At 37.0% G+C, this 15,610-nt stretch overlaps 1 protein-coding gene across 3 annotated transcripts in view; it reads right to left on the reverse strand.

Moving 5' to 3' along the window:
* Positions 1-355: 355 nt before the first annotated feature.
* Positions 356-15,610, reverse strand: part of FMR1 (fragile X messenger ribonucleoprotein 1) — a 31,030-nt gene continuing 15,775 nt past the window's right edge. Inside the window, exons 8-15 of one of the 3 annotated variants that reach the window (XM_071442533.1) lie at positions 15,399-15,569; positions 15,218-15,296; positions 12,814-12,923; positions 9,329-9,415; positions 6,295-6,490; positions 4,808-4,951; positions 3,793-3,875; positions 356-2,318 (exon numbers count right to left, since the gene is read on the reverse strand). In XM_071442533.1, the coding sequence (XP_071298634.1) occupies positions 2,157-2,318; positions 3,793-3,875; positions 4,808-4,951; positions 6,295-6,490; positions 9,329-9,415; positions 12,814-12,923; positions 15,218-15,296; positions 15,399-15,569 (1,032 nt within the window). In that variant the 3' untranslated portion in view covers positions 356-2,156. Of the gene's footprint in view, positions 2,319-3,792; positions 3,876-4,807; positions 4,988-6,294; positions 6,491-9,328; positions 9,416-12,813; positions 12,924-15,217; positions 15,297-15,398; positions 15,570-15,610 lie in introns of all 3 variants that reach the window. The other 2 variants (XM_071442532.1, XM_071442535.1) reach the window with 2 other exon arrangements.

Here is a 15,610-nt window from a genome sequence, read left to right on the forward strand (position 1 = left end):
TACTGAAAAAGGTCATAACCCCAAAACCCACGTGGAAATGGAATGCAGCCAATTAGTCAGACTGGTTTAGGAATTTCACATTTACCTGGGTTAGCACCTTAGTGAACTCAACCACTGAATGTGAGAAATGAGTGCATGAAGTGTGACCACTCAACAGGTACTGTACCATTCCATGAGGAGACTGTGTCTTGAGCATTTTGTGCTGTATTTCTGAAATCTGGTAATATCTGAGACTTTTCTAAAATGCGTAAATAAACAATGGCTACAGTTAAAGTCTAAACAAAGAAATATTTCCTACTTGCTGTCAGTTGAGATTTTTTAAAGCAATCATTCATAAGGATTGCATCAACATCAGTTAGCAGAGGAAGATCAAACTTTATTGAAACTGCTTGCATACAAAATATATTGCACTATAACCAAACAAATGTCAACATAAAATCCAATCTGTTGTAGCTAATATGTACAGAGAATATTGCCCAAGAGCAGTTACATTACAAGGTCAGTCTACCTTGGTTAATTATCTACAGTATTTTAAACCAAACAGCTTACAGATGATGTGTGCAAGGTACCAATTTCTGTTTTCAAATACTATACATTCCCAAAATAAATAACTAGAAATCAACATTAATGTTTGGCAATACTTTTTAAGACATTTTTATATTTGTTAAATCATGTGCAGTTCGTTGCCAGTTTTAGTATGCTCACCTGTATGCAAGGAAAAAAAAGAATGAAGAAAGCAAAGAAACAAAACTCACAAAATACATCAGAGGCAAGGTCAAGTTTGTACAATTCTGTACATAAACAGTGGCTCTCCTTCTGGAGTAATCTGAACAAAAATGGACTAAAATGAAGGTCCTTATGCAGTTGTGCCCAGTAAGTTTAACGTGTGATCAGAAATGAAAGAAAGCACAGCTCCTGCCACCACTTCCCACCCTTCCCTGGTGTACAGCTGTACTTTGCATCAAATTCTGTGACACCTTCATATTGGCTGGTAATTAGGACCCTGCAGCTCAAAATATGAAGAACTTTTATTTTACCTTCAATATTTCAACTACTGTATCTGTAGTTGCCAGGGCATAACATGTGGTGACTTTCTTCTTACCTCTCCTGAAATAGCCCCCAAATTAAAATAAGCAATTCAAAAATTTTGGGAGGATGAAAACCATCAATGCTTTAGGCTGGTCATCTGGTCAAACAGCAGGCACCCATTACTAGCCTGTGAACATGTTACACTTGTTCCCTCAGTAACAATGAGTTTTTTAGTTTTCCACAATGGAAAGATTTTTTTTTTTTTAGTTTTTTTTTTTTAAAAAAAAAGCTTCTGTACTGCCTACAAAGAAAAAAATTACACCCCTTTTTCAATAACACTATTTGCCAAATCTTCAGTGCAAAATAAATTTCCTATTCTTATAACTGCCTAACTGAATGTTTATGTAAGGAAAAAATTATGGAAAGCATGCACTTGTCTATAAAGTACTAACGTCTGACAAGGATTGCTACATATATTTTACATTTAGTGTTACCAACTCATCTTCCCTGATTTCTGCATCCAAATATAATATTCCTACCTGCCAAGATATAAAAAAGGCACAGATCATACAACTTTTTTGCTAATGAAAATGACAATTGTTACATCACACAGATTTCAGGGTCCACCAAAATATTGAAAAAGGCGGACCAGAATGTGAACTGACACAGGACATAAAACGACATAGCATTTCATGAAGAACTGGTAAGTTAGATTGAAAACAGAAGCCAATTTGATTACTGCAAACACTATTTATTCTGAAAATTGAAATTGAGCAGTGAATTTGACCCGATGTGTTAAAATGGTACAACTGAACAGAAAGTTTACCAATGCACAGCTCAGTATTTTTAAAACAAACAAAAAAGAATCTTTCATCTTTTGAACTGCAATATGTACTTGGAAGCGATTTTCAGAAGTTCAGGTATTTTTATGCAAATATTTGAATAACTTCTTATTCTGAAAACAACTGCATACTGTTGATGTTAAAAAAGGCTAACAGAGAACATATGTTCATTTCATGCCCTGCGCCATCTTGCCTACTATTTTGTCTTTGGCCTAACAAGTTTCTCTAACATGGAATAGGAATTACTGAAACAGTATAGGAAGTATGACTTCAGAGTTATGCAGTTTAGGGGACTCCGTTGACCAGCGGCTGCTGAGCGTCCGCGCTGTCCGTCTTCTCCTTCTTGGGGTTCCGCTCCTTGCCCGTGCGCAGCCGGCTGCCTTCGCTCGAGGTATTCTGTAAGGTTTTAGTGTGGACACTCCTTTCATTATTGCAGTCAATTCTGATCTGGAACAATTCACAGTTATACAAAGCATTCTCCTCCTTTCCTCCACCCCTGGGTGCTCTCGGAGCAGCAAACAGTGCCAGCCCCTCATGGCTTTGTTAAATATATGCAGCTGCAGGGGAGGGTGAAAATTGTTTTCTGTTCAAAAATGGCACATACCTGTGAGCCAAAAAATCCTCTGCCATCTACCTAGCCTTTGCAGCTAAGAGAAAAATTTCCAGTTTGTTTGTGCACAAAAGAGTTGAATTAGTATCAGACGGAGCTCTGAAACATTATTTCAACTTCTAGTAATTCAACTTCCTACTCTTTTATATGCAAAAAGCCCTCAAATGACAGAGTGTCATTTCATGGCAGCATCTCTGAATCTCAGAATCTACTCAGACATTTTTTGAATCTGAAAAAATAAGATCCATTTAATACCCCCAGAAAACTTCGGCAGCCTTTTTAAGTGGTCATAAAAAATTTCAAGAGAGCGTGTTGAAAGCGTATTTTTATGCTTGCAAAGGAGGCAAATGCTTATTCCTTTATATGTAACATGATTTTTGCAACTTGCTCAGCCAGATTTGAACAACATGCAAGTCCTTATTTCTTGTAACATGTCACTGGAGCAACAGATAAAACTCCCCATGATTTAAGTGCCTTATATATTTTTTTCAGCACCACATTTCCTCACTGCCTACTACAAACTTGGTAAGGTAATTACTAATTAATTATAAAACTCACATGGCCATTATTTATTTTTTGTTTTGCCAAGTCAATTACTTGCATTTCACATGCCTATTAATTACAGCAAGGACAGTTTCCATGTAGGGAAACTTAACATATATACATAAGGTATCAGCTCGATAACTTCATGAAACAAAGCATTTGAAAAAATGTAGAAATATCTTTATAAAAAGCTTAAAAATATTTAAGGTTACAAGATATTTCAAACCCCTTACTTGAAAAGTTTCTTGATGTGAATTTTAAACTTACTTTCTACACTGAATAGCCTTCAATTACAAAGGTTTCATTTAGTAGTGAAGGTAGTTTCTGAAGTTTAATCTTTCTTACTCTGAGGATTCTGGCTACAACACATTCTCTTTATAGAGTGTTAAGGATTTTCTTCCCTCAGGTACATAGAAGATAGACAACAACACACAACACAGCAAGAAATAAAAGCTAAAACCAAAGCACTAGTAAGAACAGAGACTGAAATCAAGTTGATTAATACATCCTTGGGACTTGTAATCAGTTTTTCACCAGACAGAACTCAACAGCATTACAAAATTGCATCTTTACACAGCTTGATATATTTAGAGTCCTGAGCATCTGTGTCATTTTGTAACACAACTTTTGTAGATGTGATTAGGGAGTCAAAGAATATGGAATCACAAGGCTACAGTATCACTCACAACTCACAACAGAAGACTCTACTGTTACTATAGGACACAAGGCAATTTTAAGAGCACAGAGTTCCCACATGAGAAGAGTTACCTCAAGAGACCCGTCTGCTGTCCTCCCTTTCGCCTCTCTTGAGTTACGCTGACGGTTGTCTGTTCGCGACTGTTCCTCATTGCCTGGAAGGACAATTAATCCACCAAGTTGTTCAACAAAGACATCATCTTCTGCCACTTAAATTTTACACAAGCACAGTAGCCAATTCAGAATTTTCTGGCTCGTGAACAAGTATTATTACTAACATTTAACAACAGCTCTTAAACTATGGGCCGGGAATCACTACAGAAAATGTTCTCAGGTGATAAGGCAGACAAAACCTCAGTGTTTTAAACCACCACAGTTTAAAAAAGACAAACTAGGACTGGAAAAAGAACACTTCTCAAAATGATTAACCACAGAAGAGACGTACACAATCAGCAGTGTTTAATACCTTCACATTTTTCAATGGCTTATAAGCTTCCTAAATTATACATTACCGTCTTATTATGCAGCACCCATATTTTGAAAACAACATTTCAAGAAATAAGCAGAGCTGCAGAACAAGGTATTTTAACCAATAAACATAATATATTCTTGGATATATATTTAACTTTTTAAAGTTCTCCCATCTTACTTTTGCCTGGTCCCTTCCACTGAACACAAATTACAATGTTATCCTGTTCCATGAAAATCAAATGCAAGAAGATGTGAATATGGACAGCTGAATAAGTAATACAGGTTTTATAAGATTTTTCTGTATCTACTGACAAACTAGAATTTGACTCCTTGATGTCCATGTGTGATGGACAAACCTGAGCCAAGAGGCATTTTAGGAAAACAAATGATAGCAAAAACTCCCCCAGAAATAAAGCAGGTCAAAAAGAATTATACCCCTCTGCTCAATGCTCAACACATCTGAAACAAAATACTCCATTTCAAAGACTGACAAAGGGGAGTCAGGAGAGGCCACGAGGTGGGGAGTTGGAGCAGATGAGAACAGGGGCAGCCGGCAGAAGTGAGTTTGCTTTAGGATTCCCCCACTGACAGCCCTTTCCAAAGGAGTCGGGTTTACCTTTGAATCCTCCGCGGCCCCGCCCGCCCTGGCCTCGGGCGCCGCCGCCGCGCCTCCGCCCGTCCCCCCTGCGCAGGTAATTGTCCCGCTCCTCCTCTGCCGGGGCCGCCGACCAATCGCTCAGCTCGTCTCTGTGATCAGACTCTGTTTCAGAAGCATTTGATGCTTCAGAATTAGTTCCTATCAAGAGGATGAAAAAAATCCAAACACGCCAGTGTAGCTTAGCATGAAATTACTATAGTAGAATGCAAAATGTATATATTTAAATTTTTTCTTTCTTTTTTTTTGTTAATAGACAGTTTTGGGAGGTTTTGGCTCTGTAAAATACACAATACAGAAAGGTACATAATATATATTACTTCTTCAAAACTCAAGACAGACTAATAAAAATTAGTTGTGTGTTTAAGGCTAAATAATTAAGTGTGTCACATGCTTAAAATTGGTGTTATCAGTATATCAATAGATTACTGAACATACTACAAAATGTAATAAAAGTCTAATAAAACATAAGTTTAATAGACTAGACTCCTTTGTATTTCTACAACTGAAAGTTGTGAATATAACCTGTCCTGTCTCCTCTCACCACTGCAATTCATCTATGAAAAGAAAAAAATTCCATCATGAAACAGCCTGTAAACAGACTACAAAAGCAGAGAACAAAATCAAAATTGTAGAAATGTATCAAATCAAATAAATGGCCATTGCAATTTTTCCAATTAACAGATGACCTTTATTGACAAAACTGGTTTTTCCCTCATTTTTTCCTCCCATAACCCATATTATTAGCAAGGTGAGTTCACATCTTCTAAAAATAGTAAACATCACAAAACCATGAATTTTGTATTATGCAGAATGCAGGCTAAGATTTTCTTACAAAGCTCACACTACAGGCCTTTCAGTCAGGACAAACACCAGCTGACCTACATTATGGATACTGAAGTAATAGATTGCTCTGAAGAAGCGCAATCTGGAAAACTATTCATTAATGAATTATCTGAGGTTTTAAAGAGGAACACACTATTTTGGTGACTAAGGTCTTCTATTAAAAACATAAAAGTTCAATTTAATATGAAGAAAATAGCTTTCCTGTAAATTGAGCTACACAGTATTTTCACCTATAAATATTTATATTATGATAGACTCACACAGGCTTAAATGAAAACTGAGACTTCATTGTCAGGAATTGTTCAAAATATAGATAAAACAACAATCCTTGCCCTAAGGAGTTAGAGAATAACTAGATATTCTCCATAATGTAGAAGACAGAAGCATGCTGTAAGAAGCAGGAACTGCATGGAAATCAGTGTAAACTACAGGAAAGCACTACACTTGGAAGTACTTTCTTACAGCATAAAGCTCTGTATCATCTTCAAATATTAACACTCAGTATTAACTGCACTTTAAACAGCTCTCAGTCCAGTCTTTTCCAAGCAGTCACAAGAGCAGGAGGCCTCCCAGAGCAGCGCAGGTGTCCCTGGAGCACCTACCTGAAGCGTAGCCTGGCCCACGCCGGCTGTGGCCGCGGTTCCGGTAGGGGCGGCTGCCGCGGCCGAGGCCGGGCCCGTCGTCGGTCATGTACCCTTTGTCCTTGTCTGGGCGGTTCGAGGGGGGCCTGGAAGTGGCTCCGATCTGCCGCAGTTGCTCATCAATTTGCAATCTCTCCAAACGCAGCTGGTCCACTTCCTGTGCAAACACAGGCCCAACAAGTCATGTACCACCACTGTGTAACCATCTGCATGTGCACACAGGCAGGTCTCACAAAGAAAAGCCACTGAAATACTCCAGCTGATCATCTGTTTAATACTCAAACAGCAACTCAGCTTTGAGAATAACTTGTCTAACAGAAAGACTTTCAAATGTTCAAATCCATGTGCTACCAACACAATTCTTCCTGTGCCACAGTTGACAAGTTTAGGTTTGTATCAAGAAAAAGCACTCAGATCAGAACACAAGCTCTTTACACTGCTGCACATAACTAAAAGTTATTAAACAACTCTAATGTAACAGTATTGTTCCATAAAAAGACACTCTGCTGTTAAACCCTACACAATGGTAATGAACAGCATGAGAAAGCATAAAAGCATAGAGAGAAAAGTGCTGTAACTCAGGCACAGAGGCATCAGCACACAGCACCCTCACCATATACAATTAGGTAAAAGAGATACAGCAGCACATATTCATGAAGTACCTTTGCCAGTTTCAGATATTACCTAGCTCACATCAGAGTGGCAATCCCTTTTTCTTTAATTAGGGATAAATCTATTGACAGAAGTTTCATTCTGACCCTACATCCTCTGCAGGTCACCTAGTCCAGCCAGGACTTTGCTAAGATGCTCTGGTACTCAGGAATGCACTCCCTTAGTGACTTGGTGTATAGCTCATCTCTCCCCCTTAAGATGTTCTCTAACTCAATCTTCCTTTAGCAAGACTAGGACTTCTTGCTCCAGACTGTCCCACTGGTATCAGGGGCTGATGTTCCTTAGGACAAATCTTATAAATAAAAAAACCAAAACTGAAGATGACATTCAGTACCTCATCCTTCCTGTTTGTGAGCAAGTTTCCTCCTCCATCCAGCAGCAGGCCTGGATTTTCATTTTGCTGCCTCTGTATTTTTCATTTTGCTGCCACTATCTCTGCAGAAGCTCTTCCTGTTCCCCTTCACAACCCTTGCCATATTCAACTCCTGATGGACTTCAGCTTTCCAAACTCACCCCTGCCCACACAAACTGGTTTTATACTCCATCTGATTCACCTGTCCTTACTTTACTCCTTGTATCCTCATTTCTTCTACACTAACTTAGCCACAGGTTTCTTGTTGATCCCTGCAGGCCTACTGTTACTTTTGTGTGAACACCTGCATATCAAGATGGACTATTCTTGAGCTCAGAGAAGGTGATGCTTTTAAGAGCCAGCTCTTCCAGACCTTATTTCCTTCCAGGAATGTATCCTATGGGATTCTTCCAAGCAGATCCCTGAACAGGCCAAAGTCCACCTTCCTGCAGTCTGGGGCTGTGAATCCTGGTCTAAGTCTTTCCTCTCAAGATCCTGAAAATTCACTACAGTCATTCCAGCCAAGTCTACTTTCTTCTCTTTACAAACAAAGAAATCCATGACTCTGAGCTGATACAGTACATTTGATGTTGATGCACTATTATGTATCTTTTACGAAAAGTTTCCTTAATAATCTTTGCCTGGAGGCATAAAAACATGAAAATCTTAGAGGAACAGGTCTGTCCCACTTCTTGTCAGTGAATTGGAGGACATTATTCTGAATCATAAGGCAACAGGCCACTAAGATAACAACATTTTGTGTGTTTATGTTTAATGGGATGAGAAGGCCAAGATAGAACCTTAGAGATAAGAATCTATCCAGTACTTATCACAGACTGATGAACACTTACTTGTGACCTTTGGTTCAGGAAGGTTTAAGAGCACTAAGACAAACTGACCATAGTTGACAATGAACTGACCAATTTAAAACAAAATTGCTGAGCTATTAAACACTTCCCACTACCACATCAGTGCCCATTCAAGTACTGACTCACATGCAAGTATGTACTTCAGGCAGCCAAAGAAGTTTAAACCAGAAATATCTTTTCCAATCATAGCAAGCATGCAAGAAATGAACTTGATTTTTAGTATTAGTTTTGATCTGGTTCTTCTCTGCCTCTGCCTTGTGACAGCTGCAGAGCTGCTGTACCTCTGCTCCAGAACGCTGACAAATGCAGGGTTAAAAGGTAAAGTGACTGACTTGGTAAGAAAACAAAGTTGTTTCTTCTCCTGACTTTTGATTATCTATATTGAAAAGTTGAACAATGTATAGAAATTTTAGCATTCTAAAAGATTCACTGACTGGACATAAATCATGAATGAGCTGAAGGCTTCAAAACAGATGCAAGACTTTATTTAATTAAATGAACTCAAAGCTGTCCCTACTGTTACATCTGGCCCTGCCATTGAAGATTGGGCACCTGGCCACAGCCACCACAGGCAAAAGGAACTATAAGCAACAACATGGGATATTTTTTGTTCCCTATACAACACACCACTTATCACAGACTACTGGGGAAGTTATGGAGCCAAGAGGCAAACACAACATGTGAAGCTGAGTTGCCTACAAAACATACTCAGGTATGAAATGTCAATTCATTACAGAAAAAGTAGTTTAGCATTTCTGCATTAAAACAAATGCCCACTCTATACAAGATTCTGCATGGAAGGCTGTTTGCTCTGCAGTTGCATGAAGGACTGACTACTCTCTCATATATAAAGCTGGCAGCACGTTTTGGCAGATTTTTAAATTTTCTTACTTTTCTATAATTTGCATCTTGAAAAAAGTTGTCATCCCATTCTTCAGACAAATTATTACTTTAAAAACTTTTCATTTTCAGACAGAGAACCTGTTATAATACTAATTGTTCAGCAATCTCAGGACCTGAACAGTTTATCATCATCACAGTGTTACCATCCTAAGTATTGATAGAAAAAAAAACAGTGGTAAAGCAGCATCATTATCCTCACCTTCAAATAATTAAGATGATAATCCAGAAGAACAGTTGCATTAGTGATGCTATCCTTGGTTCCTACAAACACAAATGGTACCATGCCCTAAAACACAGAAACAATAGGCTTTGATTATTGATAATATTGAATGCTGAATTGGGTATTGAATTCAAACTACTGCAAAACCTGAAAACAATTCTTACACCATGAACAGGCAAAAATGAAAAAGTGAGACAACAGTATATTTTAATTCTGATATTGACTACACCATATACTCTAATTCCCTTTATGCAAAGAGCTTTTTTCAATAGGCAGATTTAGATCATTTGCACAACAATGTAAATATTTATTTTTCTGAACAAGTGAAAAAGAGTCAATTTAGAACACTTTATATTTTCCCCTTCAAACTAATACCACCTTTGCTGACTGCATCCATTCTCTCACGCCAGCTCCTTTTGGTCTACCTTTGATCTTTTTAAAAAGTAAATAAAATTAACATTCTGTCACAAAACAAAACCTGATCCTTCTTGAAGATCTGTATAGCTGTAAAAAAAAAAAAAAAAAAAAAAAAAAAAAAAAGCCAAAAAATATTCAAGGAAGAGTTAGCACTTCAGGTGATGATTTCTAACTTACAGTTCTTCCTTCTACCCTTCAAGCATGTGAAGTGATTCAATAAATACATGGAAAATATAAATCTGGAAATTCTGAAGTCTGAAATTATGACACTGGGAGACAAAACACCTAAAGATTAACTTAGGCAGCCAAAGCAGGTGAAAAAACCCCACCTATCTAAAAGGTTCCATTGAGTGTGGAAAACAAAGTAAACCTCAGCAACAGAAGGACAATTTCTACACCAAAACTTCTAACAGTCAGGCAGGCCCCTGCAGCATTTCAGAGGTGTGAGTGCAGCCCACCCAGGCCCAAGGAGTGAAGCTGACTGTTCCAGCAGCTGCAGCAGCACCTGGGCAGGAGAAGCTTCACTGTGGACTGCAGAGGTAAAGCTGAGCATCTCCAACACACTCAGCTGCTGAAGCCCATGCCACTGCACCCCAGAGCCTGGCACACCTGCTGGTTATCTCACAGATTGTTCTGCTATCTCATCATTACCTCTAAAGAAGCCTTTAATTTTCACTGTACACATATCCTTTACAGAACTGCATTCCAAAGGAAGGCTGGCTGCAGAAGTGAAATGATTTGAGACACTAATGTGTTAAAAATTAAAAGCACACTATGCTGAGATTGCCCAGGAGTGGCCAGTCTATAATTTGTCTCCCCTTTTAAGGTTGTGTTTGGTTTTCTTCCCCCATCCCTTTCTTTTACAGGCAAAACCCTTATATAAGACCTTACACATCTACATTAAGTAACCAGGAAAAAATAATATATACACAGTCCTATAGTCCTAAGGAACCTCAGCATTAACACTGACTTTCATGAGCATTAAAAATTCTTTAGCCACAGGCATTGTTGACTGAAATGTTTTATTATCTGGGGTATTTTAAGTTTCATAAATATTTTATAGAACCTGATAAAGAGCAGTGAAATTTCTACTAAACTGGCATTAACTAGCTCACAGTATCAATTATTAAACGATGACAAGACAAATGATTTAAGAGGGCATTTAAGGAAACTGCTTCTGCTGCTTCTGGCAGTAGATTCAAGGTATAACAATGCCAGCTATTAAGAATATGAGCTGGTAACCATGTCAAGCAATTTCAGCCATACAAAAGCAGAAAAGTGCTTATTTATTGAACCTTATTTTTGCCTTCAAAGCAAAAGTACCCATGTTCAACTTGGTTGCAGTGGGGGAAACTGAGCAGACCTTACGTGCATACTAAATTCAGAGATAAAAGTAATATATATTATGGTAACAAACAGTACCTATCTCATTTTAAAATATGAAAAGCCTGAAGATAGCCTGTTATAAAATAATGGGATGTATAAAACTGCACTTGAAACTAATGGGCAGTATTCTAACATCTCAGTCACATAAAAAGAACCAAGTGCTGTATTAAAATTTAATTGAACTACTGTTCTACTACAAGAAGGGCTGCAATATCCAAATTTACATATGGAGAGATTATTTGGATTTTATAGTTGAAATAAAGCTGCATTCAATTTACAAGCACCAACTCTTATCTATTAAAGTCTGATCTCAGGTTTCTGTATTGCACCTGGCATGACACAACTAACACACGAAGCAGTGCAAGCAATGCCAGTGTTAGAAATGTCATTAACAGGTAAAACAGAAGTATGGATGCAGAGCTTGACAGGTAAAAAAGATCTTTCAAGATAATCCTTAAAAGCTGCATTTTGGACAGAAAAATGTAAGCAAATCAGCTTTTTCAAGTCAGAATTAAAAAAAAAAAGCCAGACATACTCCCTGCAGCCATGAGTACTGGCTCTTTTACCCTTCTGTGATTCTCTGGCCTGCAGCAATAGCAGCACCCTCTTGCTTATTAAACTAATTCCATTTTATGCTGCAGGAATTCTTCTTTAGAAATTAAATACGACAGACCAGTGAAACCTTTAAGTCTAAATATTGACCATTTACCTTTTCAGACAGATGTAAAACAAGTAGAATAGTAAAAAAAGCTTTTATTTAATTGCTTAGCCATTCTGTACAGAAAGATGGAAATTGGATTGTGGATTTCCACTAAGTCCTACAGTGATAGAACAGCAGAGGAAATAACTACACAAGCAAGAACATAAGAAACCACATTTCATAGCTTATCCAAAGTGCAAAGGTTCTTAGCTGGTACATATTTGGATTTTGAGGTAAATGAAAGGCAGTTCAGTTTTCTTTAAGCACATTTCACACCTGAAACTACAGGGAGTCTTTTTGCACTGAGATGTCAAGACCTTCATGCTGTAAGATATTTTGCATACCACAACCTTGCCCCTCAATGCAGCCCCACACAGAAGTGCCTCAAATGACAACTATTGAGACTTCCTTCAGGTTCTTTACAAGGCTGACAGCCTTCCTGTGCAAACCTGGGCTTTCACAGTCCTCATGCTTGGTTTTTCTATAGGTTATAATCTACAAGCTCTTGTGAACCTCGGTAGTATTTTTAAAACAGAGATTTAATATAAAGCACAAGTATTTCGTTTCCACAGAAGAAATTGCTAATGAAAAATTAAACCAGGTAAAAACCTAAGAAATCAAACTCAAAGAAGATCAACGAATGAAACCAGCAAGTTTCATATATACATGGATTTATAGCCTAGCAGATGCTGGGAAATGTCATTGCTTCCAACAGGAACAACAAGAAATTTCTGAGAAGGTGCATCACCAATAAATTTCACAAAGCATTTTTCTAAAACAGAGAATCCAAATTTATATAAAAATGTCCCTCAGCATTAATAGAAAAGATAGAATGCATCAGAAAACACATTAATCAACACTTCATCTTACCACTACAAAGATACAAGGAAGAATTTATTTTATCACTGGGTAGAATATAACCCATTAACAAAAAGAAAAATTACATTAACTGAACACATACCTCTTCTTGTGGAATATTTTTATCATTTTCAGCCTCAATTCTCACTCTTACAACGCCGGATTTATCCACTATCTCCTGAATCAGTTTTCCATTTTTTCCTATTACTTTTCCTACAGAAAGAACATACAGAACATTCAACCTGAGAGTATTGCTGTACTCTAATTAGACAAGCCTATTAAAGTACCAGGGCAAGAACTTGATCCTCTACAACAAAGATTTAGCTAACAAGCCACAAACTAAGATGTCCACATAAGCTTGTGGTGAAAACTTATAAAACACATTGATCACAGAAATACTCAGTACCTTGAATGTTTATTTGGCTTTGCTTCTTAAAATAACTTCAGAAAATTACAAACATTTCTGTTTGCATTTAAAATATCCAATCAAAACAAACAAAAATCATTTTACAGTGCCTGAACATTTGCTGCAACTACTTCTTGTGTAAGCAAAACTTAGCTCATTTACAAAACCTTACTTGATCAAATACTACCAAAGATACTCTTTGAGGCAGATGTAAAATTCTCTAAAACTGAGGTTTTCAGGCATTTTTGCCAGTAGTTTATAACTCACTAAAAAGTCCAAGATAAAAATGGAAATAAATTATACTCCAATGCCAGTAATGCAGACATGTATCTTCTGAAGCAGACATTCTACTGTGAGACAAGGAAAATGAAAATTTAGTTCTCTCCCATCTCAGCAAAACAACATGCTGCAAACTGGCAGGAAAACTAAGCTGCTTGGGATGTGATGAGGGAGGACACATCCTTCAATCACAGCTTTCAAGAAAAGCTTTAAAGAGTGATGTCAAAGATGTTTTCTGGAACAAAAAAAAGTATTTTTATTTAACAAACTGCTGGAAATCTTAAAACATTATCTTTTTTCATTGGCACATCACTAAATTAGAGGTAAAAAACCCCAAGTGCATAACAGCTATTGTTTTACTGATACAATTAATCCATGAAGAATTTAAACACCACTTTTAGTCACAACAGACTCCTATTGCTCCTATCATTCAAAGCTAAATAAAGTTTTATTTTTATGTTTCAACTTTTCTGATGTGAGTATTTGCAGAAAATATGACAAAATATGCCCAGTAAGTTCCTCCTCAATGACAAAGGCTGTTCTGAGTGTCAAAAACTACTTCTGAGTATTTATCTCAGTACTTTATTTCATTATATATTACTGGCAAATGGAACAGCACCTTACTAATAAATGTAAAAAAGCCTCGGTAATGATTTAAAAAATAAATCACTCAAAACCTCCACAACTCACATCAGTTACTCCAATCAAAGCTTTTGTGAGGATTTGGCAACACACACAAATATTTTCAAATAAAAATGTCCATACAGTCTTTAAAAAGTAAGTAACATTTTGGGTGGGTTTTTTTCTTTGTTTGCATTTTTTCAGTTTGAATTTTTAAAAATATAATTAAATAGAAAAAGGTGGTTCTTTGCATTTTCTTTAGATGAGAAAGTATCTATATATATATATATATATATATATATATCTCTAAAAAAGCCTTCTGCATTTTTAAAGCAAATTACTAGGAATTTTAAAAGCCAAATTATTAAACATAGCTTATTTCAGACATAACATAGGGTTCAGCCAAAGTTATATTCTAAGAATCCATGTCAAGAATTAAGAGTAGAAATGAAAACCTGCCAAAAAATATAATTGCTAAGTTCTAAAGAGAAAAAGACTTTAGACCTCATATTAAAATAATGATGGCAGCTTATCATTTTCACTTATCACCAGTAAAAACAGGGGGGAATAAGGAAGGGAAAACAGCTTTTAATCAATTCCAGAGCTGAGCTGCCACATTCCTTAGTACTTGTCCTGCTGCAGAATTTCACACTGCTTCAACACCAGCTTTCATACACTCCCTGACAACCTATTAAAGCATTTGCTTTCAGGGCTATGTTTTACCATAAAGTGTTTCCTCTGCTCTTTTCTAATCTACTGAATGAAATAATGTATTTTTATTTTGCTTTGTAGCATCAAAAGCTCATTAGAAGACTTCTCCACATATACAAGGGCTGCATGTGTTTTTAAGGACCTTTTTAATTGTTTGGCAATGGAAGTATTTAAATTTTCTTCATCACTGATATCTAGTTCAACTCACAGTGCTTCTTCTAAACATCTCTAAAAGGACAAGGGAAAAAAGACAAATATAAGTCAAAGAAATTATTCAAAATATACTAGGAAAATTTGAGACTGTAGATTCATCTCTTCTATAGCTGAACTACTCTCTGGATTTGTTTGGGGGAAGTAAAGAATTCTCCAGCTCAATCCAGAAATTATTCTACCTTGTACTTTAACATCAGCACGTTGCTTCCAGTTCAGTGCAGTTCCCAGAAGGCATTTTTCCTTACTTTCACAGAGGCAGCCTCCAGAAATGACTTACCTACTAAATTCCTTGGGACTTGTATGACATCTTCAGCAAATTCAAGGTAACTTCTTGCCTTTTTCACAGCATCTTGATCCTACAATAGAAAGGAGTGTAAGAAACAAGACACATTTCCCCAAGGTTTTTGTTTGCTTCTTTCTTTCAGGTATTTTCTGAAATGATAAAGAAGGGAACTCACCTCTCCATAAATATGGAATGTACAAGTATCTTCATCAAGATCAATGGCAGTCACTCCAGGGACTTTCCTGGCTTGCTGAATATTAGCACCATGAGTGCCAATGGCCAAACCCATTAGGTCTTCACGTACTACAAACTGTTCGTGGAACCGGGATGCAAGTTGCCTAGAACTCTGAAGAAAAATCTAATGTCAGCTCATTCTGATTGTCTCTC

Source organism: Agelaius tricolor, unplaced genomic scaffold (genome assembly GCF_023055355.1).
Source record: "Agelaius tricolor isolate 1412-34295 unplaced genomic scaffold, bAgeTri1.0.p SCAF_17, whole genome shotgun sequence".
Classification (NCBI taxonomy): domain Eukaryota; kingdom Metazoa; phylum Chordata; class Aves; order Passeriformes; family Icteridae; genus Agelaius; species Agelaius tricolor.